Source organism: Nomascus leucogenys, chromosome 11, assembly GCF_006542625.1.
Source record: "Nomascus leucogenys isolate Asia chromosome 11, Asia_NLE_v1, whole genome shotgun sequence".
Classification (NCBI taxonomy): domain Eukaryota; kingdom Metazoa; phylum Chordata; class Mammalia; order Primates; family Hylobatidae; genus Nomascus; species Nomascus leucogenys.
Genome location: NC_044391.1, coordinates 47,119,610 through 47,140,795, shown reverse-complemented (window position 1 = coordinate 47,140,795; position 21,186 = coordinate 47,119,610). Strand labels below are relative to the sequence as shown.

Here is a 21,186-nt window from a genome sequence, read left to right as displayed (position 1 = left end):
CAGAAGTTATAAAATGAGATAAATAATAGTCTAAGGCTCAGCAGCCTAGCTATATTCTACATTTAATCGAAAACTCCCCTCATTTTGAAGCTCCCAGGAACTACAACCCAGATGTTAATTTCTCTCTTTTGTATGTTAAAGTCCAAAGAAAACATTCTTCTACTGTTTTTTGTTTTTGTTGTTGTTGTTATTGTGACGGAGTCTCAATCTGTCACCCAGGCTGGAGTGCAGTGGCATAATCTCAGCTCACTCAAGCTCCACCTCCCAGATTCAGGTGATTCTTATGTACCAGCCTCCCAGATAGCTGGGGTTACAGGTGCACACCACCACACCTGGCTAATATTTTTGTGTATATATTTTTGAGACAGAGTCTCACTCTGTTGCCTAGGCTGGAGTGTAGTGGTGCCATCCCAGCTCACTGCAACCTCCACCTCCTGGATTCAAGCAATTCTCCTGCCTCAGCTTCCCAAGTAGCTGGGATTACAGGCGTGTGCCACTACACCCAGCTAATTTTTGTATTTTTAGTAGAGATGAGGTTTCACCATGTTGGCCAGGCTAGTCTCGAACTCCTGACCTCAAGTGATCCGCCCACCTTGGCCTCCCAAAGTGCTGGGATTACAGGATGTGAGCCACCACACCCTGTCTCTTCTACTGTTTTTAATATGATGGATATCATCTCAGTAATATAATCCTGAAAACCTTGGAGTAGCTTTATCCTTATGCTCTTCTTCCAGATGCAATAGCCCAGGCCCAGTAACACCAAGCCAGTAGCACGTCAGGACAGAGCCAGTGGGCACAAATGTGTCAGACCAGCATGTGTCAAGCCACCCCAAGTTAATCACTCCCAGGGAATAGCTTCCAGCTATACCAATTAGGCAATATATTATTGCACCTTGTGAGGAGGTTCGTCTTTGTCTCCTTCTGGAATCACTGTGTCTCCTCTTCCCAGGAGGCTTTATATTCCGGAAGGCATAAGACATATCCAGGTACTCTTGGCCTCTTCACGACACCATTTACACACTAAGTACCAGCTGCTAGGTCAAAGGTTTGGCAATCACTTCTTTGGACAATAATCACTTCATGTGCTGTGCTACAGAACCAGCAAAGCCACTGAGATCCCATATATCTAGTAGGCATATATTTGGACACTCACGTCAATACCCAGGTCTTATACTTGTCTGCATTCTGATTTCTCATTAAAATGTATTTCTCAAAAGAGTCTTTTTCCTACCCCCATCTCCAGTACCCCACCACCACCCTGACCCCCAGAAATCAGAGATTGTGATCCTTTGGGAGTGAGAGTCACAGATTGCATCATTTAGAAGCCCCTCCCAGCAGCATTTCCTACACTGGTTCCCAGTTCCCTGGGCCGTAGCTAAATCCCACAGTGTCATAAGGAATTGTTTTGGTTTGGGATCATTTCGGTGGTAACTGTACTTTGGTCCATTACACTTTTTAAGATTTATCTTCCAAAAATCTTCAAGTTGCCAGTGTATAACTTTCATGAAGGCAGATGGGAGGAGGCCATGCTGTGTGTGACCACTGGTTATTCTCTGCAGAACAAAGTGTCCATCAGAATATCTGTTAGGTTCTGTAAGCTCCTAAACAATTTCTTAGAAGCTCCATCTGTTCTCAGTGACTATGGTATAGTGCAGAGTGTCCAGTCTTTTGGCTTTCCTGGGCTACGCTGGAAGAATTGTCTTGGGCCACATATAAAATATGATAGATTGTCTTGGGCCACACATAAAATAATGATAGCTGATGAGCTATTTTAAAAAATCGCAACAAACCTCAATGTTTTAAGAAAGTTCATGAGTTTGTGTTGGGCCACATTCAAAACTGTCCTGGGCTACATGTGGCCCACAGGCTGCAGGTTGGACAAGCTTGGTGTAGTGTCTCCTATGTGTAAGGATGTGTGTTTAATGTCAGTAGATCCCCAGTGAACCCAGTCAGGTTAGTCCTCTGAATTGACTCTAGAGAATTTAATTTCATTAAATTAAATGTGCTTACCCCCTGACAGATTGCATTTGAGGGATAAGGCAAAGAAATTAAGGCTGCCTGATAGGTTTTGGGTGTGAGCAGCTAGATATGTGGTGGTATTGTTTACTTAAAGTTTAGGAGGAAACAAGTTTAAGTGGGAAGACCAAGAGTCAATTTTGGATATGTTAAGCTTGAGCTGCCTTTTAGACATCGAGAGAACAGTAGGATGTATGAATCTGAAGCTCAGGGCCCAAGGTAGTTTTGGAAGTTAAAGCATACATATGATATTTAATACATTAGGTCTGAATGGGAGATGAGGGAGTAAGGTAGTTATAATAAGCATGGACAGCTGTACTGAGAAATTTTGCTGTGGTGGGAAGCAGAGAATTGGGTAATTGCTGAAAGGAGTTTTGTGGTCAATTTGGAGATCTTTTAAAATGGGAGATATTAAAGCATGTTTGTAAGCAGAAAGTAATGAATCAGAACAGAGGGAAACATTGCTGCATTAAATAAGTGGGATAATTACAAGAATTGATTTCTGGAATTGGCAAGATGATATGATGGGCTCTACAGCACAGATGGAAAAGTTGGCCATGTATAGGTGCAGTTCCATTGTGACTGGAAAGTAGGCCTGGAAAATGGACACAGATTGGCCAGGTGCAGTGGCTCATGCCTGTAATCCCAGTACTTTGAAAGGCCAAGGCTCTTAAGGTCCTCAAGGATCACTTGAGGTCAGGAGTTCAAGACCAGCCTGGCCAACATGGCAAAACCCCGTCTCTACTAAAAATACAAAAATTAGCTAGGCATCACGGCAAGCACTTGTAGTCCCAGCTACTCAGGAGGCTGAGGCAAGAGAATCGCTCTAACCCGGGAAGCAGAGGTCGCAGTGAGCCGAGATCAAGCCACTGCACTCCACCCTATCTCGAAAAAAAGAAAACGGACACAGATTCAGGTAGGTTATATTTGGTAAAGGGCATAAGGGAGTGCTGGTCTGATTCCTTCCATTTCCACATTAAATTATGAAGCAGGGTCATCAAAACTGAGGATCAAAGTAGGTGGTGGTGGAGGTTTGAGGAGGGAGGGGAAGATGTGAAATAGTCTTTTCAGATTGGGAAAGTGAAGTTATTAGGAAAACAAAATAGAATTTCTAAGCATTATTGAGTATCCATTTGTTTGTATAATGAAATGGGTCACAAGTTCATAGATTTTTTCTTTTTTTTTTTTTTTAATCTTAGCACCCTGATATGTATGAGAGAGCAGTGCTAAGAAAAGATCATCAGAAGAAATATGGAGCAACAGTTGATCTTTGGAGCATTGGGGTAACATTTTACCATGCAGCTACTGGATCACTGCCATTTAGACCCTTTGAAGGGCCTCGTAGGAATAAAGAAGTGATGTAAGTGGTTTCCCGATCTAAAATCAGAGAAGCATTTAAAAAATGATTCTATCTTGGTTCATCTTATTGTTAGTGGTTTATGCTAATGAAAATTGATTTAACAATCATTTCTGATATTTTAAGCTACCTGGTTCTTAAAAAGAATGTAGCCTCATAAAAGTATGCATAATTTTATGTTTAAGATATTTACGTTTAAATATCTTATATACACAGTATAAATGGTATTCAGTCTTTGGCCCATCATTAAAAATGTACTGCTTTCTAGACTTTATTTCAGCACACTGTTTATTTCACTCTGCATACTTGTCAGCACTTTTCTCCCATGCAACTGAAAAAAAATATATAGTTCTGTGGAGTATTAGAATCATTACCAGATCTAAAACAAACATCAGTCTTACCCTAAAGTGAACTGATTCCTTTTACCATTTAAAAAATAACATTTTGGGCCAAGCGCGGTGGCTCACACCTGTAATCCCAGCACTTTGGGAGGCTGAGGGAGGAGGATAGCTTGAGCCCAGGAGTTCCAAGACTAGCCTGAGCAACATAGTGAGACCCTGTCTCTACAAAAAAATACAAACATTAGCCAGGGGTGGTGGTATGCTCCCATAGTCCCAGCTACTCAGGAGGCTGAGGTGGTAGGATCACCTGAGCCCGGGAGATTGAGGCTGCTGTGAACTGTGATTGCACCACGGCACTCCATCCTGGGTGACAGAGTGAGATCCTATCTCTAAATAAATAAATGAAAGAAAATTAAAAATAACATTTTGGCAGTAATGTAACATTAAACTTTTTTTTTCCAGTGTTGCAGATTTGGGGCAGACACTTAATATATTTTACTAGTATAATGCATATACATTTATGTATTGTCACAATTTTTTTTAAATTTCCATTTTTATTTTAGATTCAGAGGGTATATGTGAAGGTTTAGTTAAAAGGGTATATTGTGTAGTGCTGAGGTTTGAGCTTTTATTGATCCTATCACCCAGATAGTGAACATGGTACCGATTAAGAAGTGTTCGGCCCTTGTCTCCCTCCCTCCCTACTTTTGGAGTCCTCAATGTCTGTTGTTTCCATCTTTATGTCCATCTTTGATGCATTACATAAGTGGGATAATTACAAGAATTGATTTCTGGAATTGGCGAGACAATACGATGGGCTCCACAGCACAGATGGAAAAGTCGTGAATGCCAAGATTTAGCTCTCACTTATAAGTGAGAACGTAACAGTATTTGGTTTTTTGTTTCTGCATTAGTTCACTTAGGATAAAGGTCTCCAGTTGCATCCATGTTGCTGCAAAGGATATGATTTCATTCTTTTTATGGCTGCATAGTATTCTACAGTGTATATGTACCACATTTTTGTTATCCAGTCTGCCATTGATGGGAACCTAGATTGATTCTGTGTGTTTGCTGTTGTGAATACTGCTGGGATAAACATACAAGCACATGTGTCTTTTTAGGTAGAATGATTTATTTTTCTTTAGTTATACACCCAGCAATGGGATTGCTGGGTCAAATGATAGTCCTATTTTTAGTTATTTGAGAACTCCAAGCTGCTTTTCATAGGGGCTGAACTAATTTGCATTCCCACCAATAGTGTATAATTATTCCCTTTTCTCCACAACCTCACCAGCATCTGTTATTTTATTTTTTATTTTTTTTATAGCCATTCTGACTGGCGTGAGATGGTATCTCACTGCAGTTTTGATTTGCATCTCTTTGATGATTAGTGGCTTTTTCATGTTCGTTGGCAGCTTGCATAGTCTTCTTTTTTTTTTTTTTTTTTTTTTGAGACGGAGTCTCGCTCTGTCACCCAGGCTGGAGTGCAGTGATGCGATCTCAGCTCACTGCAAGCTCCGCCTCCCGGGTTCACGCCATTCTCCTGCCTCAGCCTCCTGAGTAGCCAGGACTACAGGCGCGTGCCACCATGCCCGGCTAATTTTTTGTATTTTTTAGTAGAGACAGGGTTTCACCATGTTAGCCAGGATGGTCTCGATCTCGTGACCTCGTGACCCACCCGCCTCAGCCTCCCAAAGTGCTAGGATTACAAGTGTGAGCCACCACACCCAGCGCATAGTCTTCTTTTGAGGAGAGTGTGTTAATATCCTTTGCTCACTTTTTAATGGGATTGTTTTTTTCTTGTTGATTCATTTAAGTTCCTTATAGATTCTGGATGTTAGTCCTTTGTCAAATGCATAGTTTACAAATAATTTCTCCCATTCTGTAGGTTGTTTATTCTGTTGAGAGTTCTTTTTGCTGTGCCAAAGCTCTTAAGTCTCGTTTGTCTATTTTTAATTTTGTTGCATTTGATTTTGGGGTCTTCATCATGAGTTATTTGCCTAAGACAATGTATGGAAGAGTATGTCCTATATTTTCTTCTAGAATTTTTGTAGTTTGAGGTCTTACATTTAAGTCTTTAATTCATCTTGAGTTAATTTTTGTATATGGTAAGAGGTAGGGGTCTAGTTTTATTCTGCGTATGGTTAGCTAGTTTTCCCAGCACCATTTATCGAATAGGGTGTCCTCATTGTTTATTTTTGTCAACTTTGTCAAAGATATGTTGGTTGTAGATGTGTGGCTTTATTTTAGGAGTCTATTCTGTTCCATCAGTCTGTGTATCTGTTTTTGTACCAGTACCATGCTGTTTTGGTTACCGTAGCTCTACCGTATAGTTAGAAGTCAGGTAATATGATGCCTTCAGCTTTGTTCTTTTTGCTTAAGATTGCCTTGGCTATTCAGGCTCTGTTTTTGTTCCATATGAATTTAGAATAGTTTTTTCTAATTCTGTGAAAAATAACTGATAATTTGATAAGAATAGCATTGATTCTATAGATTGCTCTGCACAGTATGGATATTTTAATGATACTGATTCTTCCAACCCATGCACGTCGAATGCTTTTCCATTTGTTGTGTCATTTATGATTTCTTTCAGCAGTGTTAGTTCTTGTAGTGATCTTTCAACTCCTCAGTTAAGTGTATTCCTATGTATTTTTGTGTCTGTGTGTGGCTATGGTAAATGGGATTGTGTTCTTGATAAAGTCTCAGCTTTATCCGTGTATAGAAACGCTACTGATCGTTGTACATTTATTTTGTGTCCTGAGATTTGGCTGAAATTATTTATCAGGTCTAGGAGCCTTTTGGCAAAATCTTTAGGGTTTTCTAGGTTTAGAATCATATTGTCAGTGAAGAGAGATAATTTGACTACCTCTTTTCCTATTTGAATGCCTTTTATTTTTGTCTTGCCTGATTGCTCTGGCTGAGACTTCTAGTACTATGTTGAGTAGGAGTGGTGAGAGTGGGCATCCTTGTCTTGTCTCAGTTCTTAAGGGGAATTGCCCATTCAGAATGATGTTGGCTATTGGTTTGTCATAGACGACTCTTATTATTTTGAGATTTGTTCCTTCTGTGCCTAGTTTGTTGAATGTATTGCCATAATTATTATGAAATAATTATTGTGTGTAAAGTCATTTTTTGTAAGCCAAGGAAGAGATGGATTTCTAGATGTGAAATTAATTATAAAAATAATCCATAATTGACCACACTTCTTTTTATTTTAAAAGACATTAGTGAATAACCTTGTTTCATGAGAAGGCCAAACCACATACACATAAAACTATGATGTGAAGAATATTGAGTTTAGTGAATGGATAACAACCACTGACAGCCTAACCTGTCCAACTATTCTTTTAGGTCTTAGCATATTTCTCAGACCTTTATATATTTGGCCCTACCTTTTGTTTTGTTTGTTTTGTTTTTTTTTGAGACAGTCTCACTCTGTTGCCCAGGCAGGAGTGCGGTGACCCGATCTCAGCTCACTGCAACCTATACCTCCCAGGTTCAAGCAATTCTCCTGCCTCAGCCTCCGAAATAGCTGGGATTACAGGCACCCACCACCATGCCTGGCTAATTTTTGTATTTTTAGTAGAGATGGGTTTCACCACGTTGCCCAGGCTGGTCTTGAACTCCTGGCCTCAAGTGATCTGCCCCCTGCCTTGGTCTCCCAAGGTGCTGGCATTACAGGCATGAGCCACCGCGCCCAGCCTGGCCCTATCTTTTATGAAGCAAACATGACTTAAAGTAATAATCACAACTGTAAAAATATAATTATCTAATCTCTTCTCAAAAAATTGAGGGAGAAGCATGTTTCTCCTTTTGTTGGTTGGAGGAAGTAAAACAAATTCAGATGGTACAATGACTTTTTCTATAACTTGGGTATTTAAATGTTTTCCAGCAAGGACAGTGTACATATTTATGGGAAGAAGACACCTATTTAACTGTATTGATGATTTTGGCATAGCATCCTATTGAGCCTGCTTTATGTCATTGCCCTTTTAATGAAATCTGTTCATTAACAAAAACTGATAATTTGTGTTTTTCTCATTACACATAAATTGTGCCTAACAGTTAATCATACTTTTCTCGTCATAGATAGTATCAGCATTTAAAGCAATGTCAGCATTTCTTGCTGCCCTAAAAATGGTTTAAATAAAAGTGTGTGCTGCTCCCTAATAAAGGAAACATGTGACTCATAAGCAGCTAGGAATACCTGATGATTTTATCTGACACCCTTGTGGGCAGAGATACCATTAGAAGAATTTTATTTTATTAGCACAGAAACTCAACTTTTTATGAACATTGATGCTAAGGAATGTCCAGAGGTGATTGAAGTACTCAGTAATAATAATTGTTTTACTTTACTAATGAAAGATGTATTCATCCAGCATTATAGTAGTGCTGATTCCTCAGCATCTCATTTGCATGTTATGAATGTACTTATATGTGGATCTTATCAAAATTAAACTTTTTTAAAACTTGTAAGCATTCCCTTAAGACTTTTGCCATTTATTCTATTCCCTTCTCTTTTGCATTAATCCCACACATGTGCACTTACTTCTTAGATAGTTCTCACATGAACACACCTTATTTTTCACATTAATTTCCTCTTTGAAAAATCTCTTAAGGCAGAAATCCTGGCTGCCATTGCTGAGGAAGCAGCAAATGGTCTAAATCAGTTGTGGTGGTTTGTTCTATTTTTAAAAAAATAATTGATTTGCTTAAAGCACATTTACTTTAATGTTAAACAAATGTGCTTTTTCCAAAATGTGCAAATGCGTGTTTTCCAGTGTGCAAAGAATCTGATACTGTGCTCTGTATAGTATAGTTTTATCTTTTTTGTTTTAAAGAATGCTATTCATTCTGCCGAAACTTTAGTTGTGACTTTGGATAATATAGGTAAGAGGGATTATATGCTTTTCTTCATGGTCTAGAGACATTCTGTGACATAACTTATTTTCTGTTTGCTCGGTTTTTTCAGATGGAAAAATTAATATTTTTGTTGTCAACATCAAGATGCTGTTATAAAGCACTGTGAGATCTCAAATGAAAATTAATTATGGCATATATAAATAACTGTACAACCACTATTGTACTTCAGTCAGTCAGATTCAAAGTATTTTGATTGTTTTATGGATCCTGTGAGCATCAGTCACAAAGTTTCATCTAGTAGATAATTGTAGGTGCAATTGAGGAAATACTTTTGCAAAGCCCATTAATAAGTCATGCAAAAATGAACTGCTTATTTTATTCTGCTTTTGTTCCTCCCAAGGTATAAAATAATTACAGGAAAGCCTTCTGGTGCAATATCTGGAGTACAGAAAGCAGAAAATGGACCAATTGACTGGAGTGGAGACATGCCTGTTTCTTGCAGTCTTTCTCGGTAAGTATGGTGTACCTAATTCTCATCTTTTGCACTTTGGTGTTTGAAATCTTTGTTGCCTAAAGCCACAGATACTCAAATACTGAAGTGTAGTTTGATTTTATTTTAATTAGATATTGTCAAAGCATATGCTTTGATAAACGATTTTTGTCTTTGTGGTGGTGAAAAGATTTATTCTCTGCTATATGAATAATTTCCCCAGATCTTCATTATGACACAGGGCATACATTTTTGAGGTTGGTAATCACTGGTCTTGGAATTCTTCCCAGTGTGGGGATCCTGCTCAGGACCTTAGTATCTTTTGTAATGACCTCCATATTGATGGATAACGAATAGTGGATTGGATATGAGTAAATTTCTCAACTGGAGTTGTAAAAAGCAAACAATGAAGAGATTTAGTGTTATCTTCATTTTAAAAAAATCAAATTATTCAAAGGGTGAGAAATAATAGTTTTTTGTACTTTTTAGCATTTCAAATGTTCGTATGTGTCTTGTTTAATGTCACAGACAGAAATCAAAAAAATTATATTGTCATTTAAGAATCCTGTTACCACAAAGAAAGAATTAAGGTAAAAGAAATTAAAAGTAGAAACTAAATTATTTTGTATTTCACTCTGGAAATAAAGCCAAGACATGCATTGGTATTTAGTATTTGTGATTACTGAATTAGCTTTCATTTTTCTTGAGTGTGGTAGTTATATAATCCTTAATTGGACACAGGTTATGAATTAGTGGCTTAACACCTATTTTAACTTGTGGGTGCTTTTTGTATGACTTTAAATAAGTAAATATATAAAACAAGCTAATAAAATATCACTTATCATTTTATATGTTAGGTTCTGTGAAAATTCATTTAAACCAAGAGTTCCAATGCTGAAATCATTTTCCAAAACCACTATTGTTAACAGTTTTTTGTGTGTTATTTTAAAAAGTTTCCAAAATGAAAGTGTCATGTAACTAGATTACTAAGAGAAATTCATTGTGTTGGAGAGTAGAAATTTAATATTATAATTGTGATTTGTGTTAAATTTTGATTTAGGAAATACTCATTTTGGGGATCTCAGGCAAAACTGATAAAATGTAAAGGGCTCAGGAAATGAACACTTGCTGATAAATAATTACATTGCCAAAACTCAGAATCAAAAAAATCTGATGATCTGAACTGCAGCATATTTCTGGAGGGTGACAGGCTTTATCTGTCGAATCAGTCTTTAGCATACCAAGTTATAAATTCTTTGAGAAAAATTGCTTAGATGCCAGAAAGTATATTATATAATTTTTTTGTTTTAAATAGTAAGAACTCTAAGTACTACAAATCAGCCGTGAAAACAACTACCAGAAATGTAATGGGGCTTGGCACGGTGGCATACACCTATAATCCCAGCTGCTCAGGAAGCTGAGACAGGATACTTGAGCCCCACAGTTTGAGACTGCAATGCATAAAGCATCTGTGAATAGCTGCTGCACTTCAGCCTGGGCAACATAACAAGACCCCATTTCTAGAAGAAAAAAAGCTATAATTCCTTATTCATTGATGAGTGATATTAAATGAAGGTTACCTAGCTTTCTGAAAAGTTGACAGATTTTAAATTTTTAAAATTAATCTAATATAGTAATAATGACAGTTCCTTTGATTTGCTGGCAAATATTATGATTTTTTAACCTAGACAGAATATGATATATTCACTCGTCAAGTAACTTTTCAATACTGTTTTAGGGGTCTTCAGGTTCTACTTACCCCTGTTCTTGCAAACATCCTTGAAGCAGATCAGGAAAAGTGTTGGGGTTTTGACCAGTTTTTTGCAGAAACTAGTGATATACTTCACCGAATGATAATTCATGTTTTTTCGCTACAACAAATGACAGCTCATAAGATTTATATTCATAGCTATAATACGTAAGTATCTCTATTTTCTTCTTGTATCAACATATTCTGTTATATAATATTTTCCTAAGTTAGGAAAAGAAATAGAAGAGATGCCTCAGCTTCACCAAAAGCACCCATTTCCCACATGGAAAATTATATTTAAGTGCTTAGTAAATTCCTTTTCACTTATTTTTGGAGTAAAAGGATTGATATTCTAAAATTTATAGTTAAATTAGCTTGTTTCTTAAACTGTTTAAGTTTTACAAAAGTGCTTTCATTGCTGTGCCTTCTTTCAAGTTACATAATCACATAACCACAAATGGCATCTACCCATAAATGAGCCAGGTTTTACTAAGTGTACTATCCTGCCATGTTAAAATATCAAAGCCTAAGTCTTCGTCGTTAGCATGGTTATTTGCCTATGATAACACTATGCAGATAATATGGTTACTATTAACCATAATAATGGTTAAAGCACCTGGCTCTGGAAAAATAATCAGTGTTTGTTTTATGTAAACAAAAACACATTACACCCATGTGATTAAAAAAACTACCCATGTGATAAAACTGCATATAAAGTTTTGGTCAATGACAGACCATATATATATGACAGTGGTTCCGTAAGATTATAATATCATATTTTTACTGTACCTTTTCTATGTTTAGATATGTTCAGATATACAAATACTGTTTCTGATTGTGTTGCAGCTGCCTGCAGTATTAAGTACAGTAACATGCTGTACAGGTTTGTAGCCTAGGAGCAGTAGGCTAGCTACCATATAGCCTAGGTGTGTAGAAGGCTATACCATGTAGTTTTCTGTAAATGTACTCTATGATGTTCACACAATGATGCATTTTTTAGAACTATTCCCATCATTAAGCAATGCATGACTGTACACATACATATACTTGCATGTAAAACTGGGGAAATTTGAGTAAGTTGAGTGTATCAATGTTAATAGCTGGTTGTGATGCTTTGCTATATGCAGGATGTCACCATTGGAGGAAGCTGGGGGAAGAATATATGGTGTCTGTCTTCATCATTTCTTAGAACTGCGTGTGAATCTACAGTGATGTCAAAATGTTTTGTAAAAAGCTCACCCAGTGTGATTATAGTTAATAATAACTTAATTGTACATTTTAAAATAGCTAAAAAAATATAATTTTATTTTCTGTAACACAAAAGATAAATGCTTGACTGGATGGATACCCCATTCTCTATGGTGTGATTATTACGTATTGCATGTCTGTAACAAAACATCTCATGTACCTCATAAATACATACATTTCCTATGTACACACAAAAATTAAAAACAAAAAATTTTTGAAAGATCACACAGTGGAGGCTTGTAGAGCCAAATTACAATATTGCTGCTGAAACATTTCTTTTGATGTCATTGATCTATTCATGGGGAAGCTGTCTTTTCCCCCAAAGCATCATTTTGAAAATACCTAGTTTTATTAATGTATTTAACAAACATATAGTCACATAACAAGTGCTATTCTTGGTTCTTTACGTATTTAAGCCATTTAATCCTCCCAACAATTCTGTGGAGTGGGTACTGTTATTATTTCCATTTTACTGATGAGGAAACAGTGCAGAGGAGTTAAGTCACTTACGGTTTTATAGGAAGTTAGTGGAAGAGCTGAGATTTGAACCCAAGTATCTGATTCAAGTCAGTGCTCTAAACCTCTCTGCTATGTTGGTTCTCTATTTGAAAATATTGATAATCTTGGCCAGGCACGGTGGCTCACACCTGTAATCCCAGCACTTTGGGAGGCCAAGGCAGGTGCATCACTTGAGGACAGGAGTTCGAAACCAGCCTGGCCAGCATGGCGTAACCCTGTCTCTACTAAAAATACAAAAATCAGCTGGGTGTGGTGGTGCACGCTTGTAATCCCAGGTACTCAGGAGGGTGAGGCATGAGAATCGCTTGAACCCAGGAGGCAGAGGCTGCAGTGAGCCAAGATCGTGCCACTGCACTGCAGCCTGGGTGACAAGGTGAAACTCTGTCTCACACACAGACACACACACACACACACACACAGGAAAGAAAATATTAAGAATCCTGTGTATTACACAGGTATTCAAACATAAAAATACTTTAGAATTGCTTACTGTATGGACAGGTTATATGGAATGGAGTTTGTAGTATCCACATTAACAAAGAAAGTTTATATGGACTGGTTATGATATTAGGGACATGAATTAGAAACGGATGTTGTTGCACTCATTAAAAATATTTTGCCTCTCACTTTATCCCCAGTTACAGTGTCCTTTTGAATTTTTCTCACACAGTGCTACTATATTTCATGAACTGGTATATAAACAAACCAAAATTATTTCTTCAAATCAAGAACTTATCTATGAAGGGCGACGCTTAGTCTTAGAACCTGGAAGACTGGCACAGCATTTCCCTAAAACTACTGAGGAAAACCCTATATTTGTAGTAAGCCGGGAACCTCTGAATACCATAGGATTAATATATGAGAAAAGTAAGTTGGGATTTTTCTTGTCATTCTTACTAGCCATTAGAAAAATACAACCAGCCTGGGCAACATACTGAGACCTTGTCTCTATAAAAAATAAAACAAAAATTAGCAGGGCATGGTGGCTTGCACCTGTAGTCCCAGCTACATGGAGGCTGAGGTAGGAGGATCACTTGAGCCCAAGAGGCAGAGGTTGCGGTAAGCCGAGATTGCACCACTGCACTCCAGCCTGGGAGACAGTGTGGGACCCTCTCTCAAAAACAAAAAAAGAAATCCACAAAATCTGTCATTGTAGAAATGATTGTCATCTTTATAAAGCTGATGATGACATTAGTGTAGAGCTTTCATAAATATTAAAATTTTATAAATTACTATAGTTGAGAGTAATCGTAAAATTGAAAAAGCCTTGTAGACATCATTTGACTTCAAATATTTTGTTTCATAAAACGATAAAATCATTTGTCATACGTTTCACTGTAACTCTCTTTAAAAAGTGTTTTGCTAACACTCAAAATTACCTTTTATATCATAAATTTCAGCAAATATTTTTTGTGTGCGGTATGTATAGAACATTGTGCCAAGCTTTAGAATCTAAGAAAAATTAGATCTGCATTTTTAGAATCTTTTAAATTACTCATTCTACTGGTAGAAAAAAAATGGATCACCCAGAATTTTTCAGTTCTATTTGAAGGTTGGGATTTGATGTAGATTTACAGAGAAGCATTGAACTCATTGTGTTGGAGTATATTTAAGGAAAAAATGAAACTCTTTAGAAATATTTGAGGTAATTTGTTAGAGAATGAGCATTATTGTTTGAAGTAGTGTTTTTTTAATCACGAAAACTACATTACAGATTTTGCCACTAATGTTTAATTTAGACATTGTGTTTGCTCTATAAAGGATAAAGTGATTTTTGAAAAAAGTTTTCTTTCTCATTTTATTTTACTTCATATTTCAGTTTCCCTCCCTAAAGTACATCCACGTTATGATTTAGACGGGGATGCTAGCATGGCTAAGGTTAGTATTTAATTGAATTAATATGTAAACATCTGAATTTAATGTAGCCTATCAATAGTGGAAGCAATAACATGTATTGTGTCTTCATGTATGCCTATATGACTTAGGAAATTATTCACTTAAATTGATACCCTTTCCAAGTTATTTTGTGGTCTTTCTTTTTTACTTTTTATCCTTGAATTCATTATATAAGAAAATTCTCTCCATTGAGATAGTGCATGTTTAGATAATGTTAAGGATAACATATTTATTATATTTATATCTATTTTTAACTCTTAGAAATTGGTGGTTTATTGTGTTTTTAATTAACCTGATAAAAATGTGTAAGCTTGAATAATTTTGTGTAAATGTTTTTCTTACCCTATACCACAATTAGCACCAAATATTGACATTTTATTTCTTTATTAGGCAATAACAGGGGTTGTGTGTTATGCCTGCAGAATTGCCAGTACCTTACTGCTTTATCAGGAATTAATGCGAAAGGGGATACGATGGCTGATGTAAGTAATAGATTAAAATTTTGAAATTGATTTTCATGTAGACCTTGCCCCATCGTTGATATTTTCTGTCTTCAAACTAGTTAGGTTAGGTGCTTGATTTTTATTATAATACATTTGTTTCACATTTAGTTTATAAAACATTTAGCAGCTCGTTTTTCATGAGTCCTACAATGACGTTGTGAGACAGAACAAATAGTATCTGAATTTTAAAACTTACACCACGCTATAGGCTGTGACTGCAAATGCATTTCTTTTCCTAGGACCTTGACTCGTTGGTTGTCATTTAACTATGTTAGAAGTCTTTGGCTTGTTAGAATCCAGTACAATCTGTACTTTCTAGCATTTAAGTCCTCAAAGTCTTCCTTAATTTCCTACCATTTTCCCAAATGAAGTACACAGTCCTTTTTTATCACACCGTATTTTTTTTTTTCTTTTTGAGACAGGGTCTCGCTGTCACCCGGGCTGGAGTGCAGTGGCACAATCACAGATCACTGCAGCCTGAAACTCCTGGCCTCAAGTGATCCTACCACCTCAGCTTCCCAAGTACCTGGGACTACAGGCATGCCCCACCACACCCAGCTAATTTTTTTTTTTTTTTAGTGATGGGGGTCTAGTTATGTTGCCCAGGCTGGTCTCAAACTCTTGGGCTCAGGCAATCAGCCCACCTCAGCTGGGATTATAGGCATGAGCCACACCCAGCCTTCACAACATTGAGATGTAATTCATATACTATATAAGTCATGCATTTAAGCATACAGTTTAGTGGTTTTTATTATGTTCAGAGTTATGCAGCTATCATCACTAATTTTAGAACATTTTCATCACCCCAGAAAGTATCTCTGCATCAATTAGTATTCACTCTCCATTTCCGCCTAAACAGCCCTGCCCTAGGCAACCACTAATATACTGTTTGCCTGTTCCAAACATTTCATATAAATGAAATTATACAATATGAATATATAATCTAACAAGCAATTTAAAAGCTAATTTTTTAAAACTAGATCGCTTAATATAGTTATTCTAGATCAGAATAACTGATCATCTAGTTTAAGTAGTTTCTTCCTGAAAGTGACTCTAAGAAATGTAAGATGGATGTAATTTTTACCTGTTTTTTACTTTCATGATTTATAGATGCCATCTTTCCATCTGAAAAAAGTGGAAAATACATGATCTCTTTTGGAAATTATGCTTATTTCTACACATCATTCAAAGCTTTTGAATTTTGCATACACATCATAATGGCCTTGTGGCCGACAGATGCTAAGAAGTTTGTTTTCTGCACTCATGTCACTATGTATGTGCCCTTGGACTGTAATGCTTTTGACAGTTTATGTGTGCCTACCTCATACCCACCCCGTCTTGCAAAAATGTATATGAAGCATTTCATCACTCTTTTTAGGCTCCTTTTTTTTTTCTGTTAGCATTATATGAAACCCATAAGTTTGTGTTTATGTTTTTCACTGTGTTCACATATCTAAGTTCCTAAACCTATGCTTTTCTCTTTCCACTAAGAAGCTTCCTTGTTTTTACTGGTTTCTGGAAAAATCTCTGTGTACTAACAGTTTTCATTTTCTCTCTTATCTACCGTCAGTTGCTGATCCATGAAGCTTTTATTCCTTTTACTTATTAGTTTATAGTCCAATAAGTCATGAGAAAATAGTTTTAATGTAAACCACTGTTGGCAAACATTTTCTTTAAAGGATCAGTCTAATATTTTAGACTTTGTGGGCTGCATATGGTCTCTTCGTTTTTACAATCTTTAAAAGTGTAATGTTAGCTCATGGGCCATACAAAAGCAGGCCTCAAGTCTTAGTTTGTTGATCCCTGATGTAGATGAAAAGCCCTTCAATTATATATTACTTACTGTGTCATCCTCCTTCAGAGATCACAAGTTGAGCATCCCTAATAAAAAATATTCCAAAAGTCAAATCTTTTTGCTCAAAGTTTATGCTCAAAGGAAATACTCATTGGAACATTTTGGATTCCCAGATTAGGGATGCTTAACCAGTATGTATATATGCAAATATCCCAAAATCCAAAATCTGAAAAACACTTCTGGTCCCAAGCATTTCAAATAAGAGATATTCAACCTGTAATTGGTTTAAAGTATAAATCAGACAGTAGTCTACTCTGAGTAGTAAAAATTAATTCTGCTGGTATAAACTGTAATGCTCTACAAACTATTTGTGTAATTGTAGATTAGTTTTTACTTCTTAATGTAATTTGAATACCTTAGGTTTTTAAACTGTTAACCTAAGTGGTAATGGTTTGTGAAAATATGAGTTCCCTAATACATAAGGATCACAGAAATGCTTCTAATAATAATGTCTCAAAAAGTGTGAATTGACGAATATCAAGAATATTGTTATAAAATGTTTTTGAACAGTAGTACTGCAGTATAATTAGTGATAGATAAGAAAAAATAACTCCTTAGATAAACTAATGAGAACAATTTTCTTTTTTTAGTGAATTAATTAAAGATGATTACAATGAAACTGTTCACAAAAAGACAGAAGTTGTGATCACATTGGATTTCTGTATCAGAAACATTGAAAAAACTGTGAAAGTGTGAGTAGACTACTTCCTTACTAGTAGGGGTTAAATTATTAAATGTTCCATTTCTGTTTAAATGATTTAGTTATCCTTGGCACAATATGGCATGCTATGCTAGGGTTTCTGTTAAAGATCAGCGGCCGGGCACGGTGGCTGTAATCCCAGCACTTTGGGAGGCCAAGGCGGGAGGATCACGAGGTCAAGAGATGGAGACCATCCTAGCCAACATGGTGAAACTCCATCTCTACTAAAAATACAAACATTAGCTGGCTGTGGTGGCACACGCCTGTAGTCCCAGCAACTCAGGAGGCTGAGGCAGGAGAATTGCTTGAACGCAGGAGGTGGAGGTTGCAGTGAGCTGAGATCATGCCACTGCACTCCAGCCTGGCAACAGAGCGAGACTCCATCTCAAAAAAACAAAATAAAATAAAGATCAGCCTTAGATTAGTGATTACCTTATCGTCACAAAGGCAAAAATGCCAGTTTTCTTGGTAAGAAATGAACACCATCTCTTAGTGGCATTTCCGCCCAGCCATTGGGTAGGAAAAGGTAGTGGGAAAAACATCTCATTTCTATCTTGTAAAACAGAAACTGTGAATAAGAAAATATGAAACTTGTCATCAACAAAGGAAATAGGAAGAGGTATTCTAGAACAGCCTTTTAGTAGTATTTTTAGAATTATAGGAATTACTTTTAGTTTATTCTTACTTGTTAATCTTATTCCTGAGAACATGTTTTGAAACAGAATGATATTTTTAACTGCCATCTTTCTAGAATATACTATTTGTACTGCAGAGGAAATACAATAAATGAAATCAGTATTCACTATTGACCTTCATTAATTCTGAAACGTATTTTTACTATTATCCTCCCATAAGATTATTTGAAATTAATTTTTCTGTTTTATCCATCCCTTAATCTGCAAATTTAAAATAGAAACAGATAAAATTCCTTCTCCAGGAAGGCATCAGCTTTTTTTGTTTTTTTGGTTTTTTTTGAGAGAGACTCTCACTCTGTCATCTAGGCTAGAGTGCAGTGGCGCAATCTCTGCTCACTGCAACCTCCGCCTCCCGGGTTCAAGCGATTCTCCTGCCTCAGCCTCCCAAGTAACTGGGACTACAGGTGCCTGCCACCACGCCCGGCTAATTTTTTTTTTTGCATTTTTAGTAGAGATGGGGTTTTACCGTGTTAGCCAGGATGGTATCCGTCTCCTGACTTCGTGATCTTCCCACCTTGGCCTCCAAAGGTGCTAGAATTACAGGCGTGAGCCACTGCGCCTGGCCAGCATCAGGTTTTTTTTTTAACCATCTGCTGGCTTATAGACTTTGAATCAATTTTTTATTTTTAAATGGTTATGATGAAAGCTCAAATTATTATTTATAAAACATCTTTTTAAAACTGTGTATTGATTATACTAATTTAATTTTCTCTTTTGACTTTTCATACAGATATGAAAAGTTGATGAAGATCAACCTAGAAGCGGCAGAGTTAGGTGAAATTTCAGACATACACACCAAATTGTTGAGAGTAAGTGTTTACAAAATTATGAAATTTGTAAGCTCATAACCTATTCCTTTGCTGGCACTATTAGATTTAAACTTTCTTAGGAGCTAGGCATGGTAGTACACACCTATAGTCGCAACTACTCAGGAGGCCGAGGCAGGAGGAGCACTTGAGCTGAGGCATTAAAGGCTGCAGCGAGTTATGATGGTGCCACTGCACCCTAGCCTGGGCAACTGCATGAAATCTTGTCTGTAAAATAAATAATTTAAATAAATAAACTTTCTTATAGAGATGATATTTCTCACTGCAGAGAAAGAATATTTTCCCATCTTTAGAAACTTCTTTACAATATTAAATACTCTTACTGCCTTGAAATTTTTTGTAACATAATTCAAATGCCTACTGTAATTTAAACCTCTCTCTGTCTCTCTCTCTCTGTCAGTGTTTAAATCCATAATGCTCTTGTGTTCCTGCTGTGGCAGTTAAAGCAAGTTCATAGATGTAATTTCACATGCAGTTGAATGTAAAGTGCTTGAACTTGTTTAGAAATAGATTTAAATTAGGCTGGGCGCAGTGGCTCATGCCTGTAATTCCAACACTTTGGGAAGCCAAGGCAGGTGGATCACCTGAGGTCAGGAGTTTGAGACCAGCCTGGCCAACGTGGTGAAACCCCGTGTCATTAGCTCGTGTGGTGGTGGGCACCTGTAATCTCTCAGCTACTTGGGAGGCTGAGGCAGGAGAATTGCTTGAATTGGGAGGCGGAGGTTGTAGTGAGCCGAGATCACACCATTGCATTCCATCCTGGGTGACAAGAGCGAAACTCCATCTCACAAAAATAAAGATTTAAATTAGAAAAATATTATCAGATTTTTTTCTAAAATAAAAAAGGAAAGAAAGATTTGAGATCTTCAAGGCAGTAATCACTTCTATAGCTAGAAAAAGAAATTAGGACACAAGTCTCTGCTGAAAACTACAATAGAATTTCTGGGAGTCTCTGAATCTCTTATTAAAATGTATTATAGAAGTGCACAAGTTTATATATTAGCAATTAGTAAGAGCTGATTACTACTCCCAGACCTGCCCCATTTACCTGCCTACTCATGGCTGGCTACTTAAGCAAGGCCTTTTAATTCTTTGCATCCTTGGTTTCTTTTTCTCTAAAATCAGCAATTTCTTAACCCTGCCCGTCTTATGGGTTGTTGTACTAATTAAATGAGATAAATAAAAATACTGTACTCTTGGCTGGGTGTGGTGGCTCACACCTCTAATCCCAGCACTTTGGGAGGCTGAATCACTTGAGTCCAGGAATTCAAGACCAGCCTGGGCAACATGATGAAACCCCATCTCTACAAAAAATACAAAAAAATTAGCAAGGCATGGTGGTGCACGCCTGTGGTCCCAGCTACTTGGGAGGCTGAGACAGGAGGATCACTTGAGCCCAGGAGGCAAACGTTACAGTGAGCCGAGATCGTGCCACTTGCACTCCAGCCTGGGTGACAAAGCCAAAACTCTCTCAAATAAATAAATAAATAAATAAATAAATAAATAAATAAATTGTAATCTTGCAAGCTTTTAGTATTTGAAGTATTCTTTCATAAAATGGATGTTAAATTAAAAGTGAAAGGAACTTGATACTATATGCTTTTCACTTTCCAGCTTAGGCTGATGTTTAGTTGTTTCTTTTCCTCAGTTTTAGATCTCAAACAGTAGTTTTCAAAATATGAGTAATGAACAACTAGTAGGTTATGAAGTTGAGTGCCTTGTAATCAGCAATGTATTTTTCAGTGGAACAGAATAGAAAATGTCAGAATGTATCACATATAATAAGGAAATCATTGTTTATGAAACTTTGGATTCAGGTATATACACACTTTAAATGTTACTGAGTTAAAACAGTGAGTTTCTTACTGTGAGTTGTGGTCAAGAAAGTTTGAAAACCATAGCTATAGAATAAAGTGATTAAAAGTCAGAAAGCACAAAATAGTCTTCCCCAGTATTTGTCTGCATTTAAATATAGGCAGCCATATTGCTGTCAGTGTTTTATATTCCCTCTCTGTTTTCACCTTAGAACATGATTTACCTGCCCATAGGCCTAGTGGACATTTATTTCCAGGGCCAGCATCGTTTGAGCACTTTAAATCAAAATTAATATATTTTCTTTTGGG

General features: G+C 36.8%; 1 protein-coding gene across 3 annotated transcripts in view; it reads left to right on the top strand.

Moving 5' to 3' along the window:
* The window catches only part of TBK1 (TANK binding kinase 1), an 87,389-nt gene that overhangs the window by 18,196 nt on the left and 48,007 nt on the right, over positions 1-21,186 (top strand). For all 3 annotated transcript variants that reach the window (XR_004032266.1, XM_003252723.3, XM_030822302.1), the window contains exons 6-13: positions 3,216-3,376; positions 8,981-9,091; positions 10,809-10,988; positions 13,258-13,454; positions 14,407-14,465; positions 14,874-14,965; positions 17,432-17,533; positions 18,967-19,045. Coding sequence is in view for 2 of the 3 variants with exons in the window: in XM_003252723.3 (XP_003252771.1) it covers positions 3,216-3,376; positions 8,981-9,091; positions 10,809-10,988; positions 13,258-13,454; positions 14,407-14,465; positions 14,874-14,965; positions 17,432-17,533; positions 18,967-19,045 (981 nt within the window). In the remaining variant the exon portion in view is untranslated. The remainder of the gene's footprint in view (positions 1-3,215; positions 3,377-8,980; positions 9,092-10,808; positions 10,989-13,257; positions 13,455-14,406; positions 14,466-14,873; positions 14,966-17,431; positions 17,534-18,966; positions 19,046-21,186) is intronic.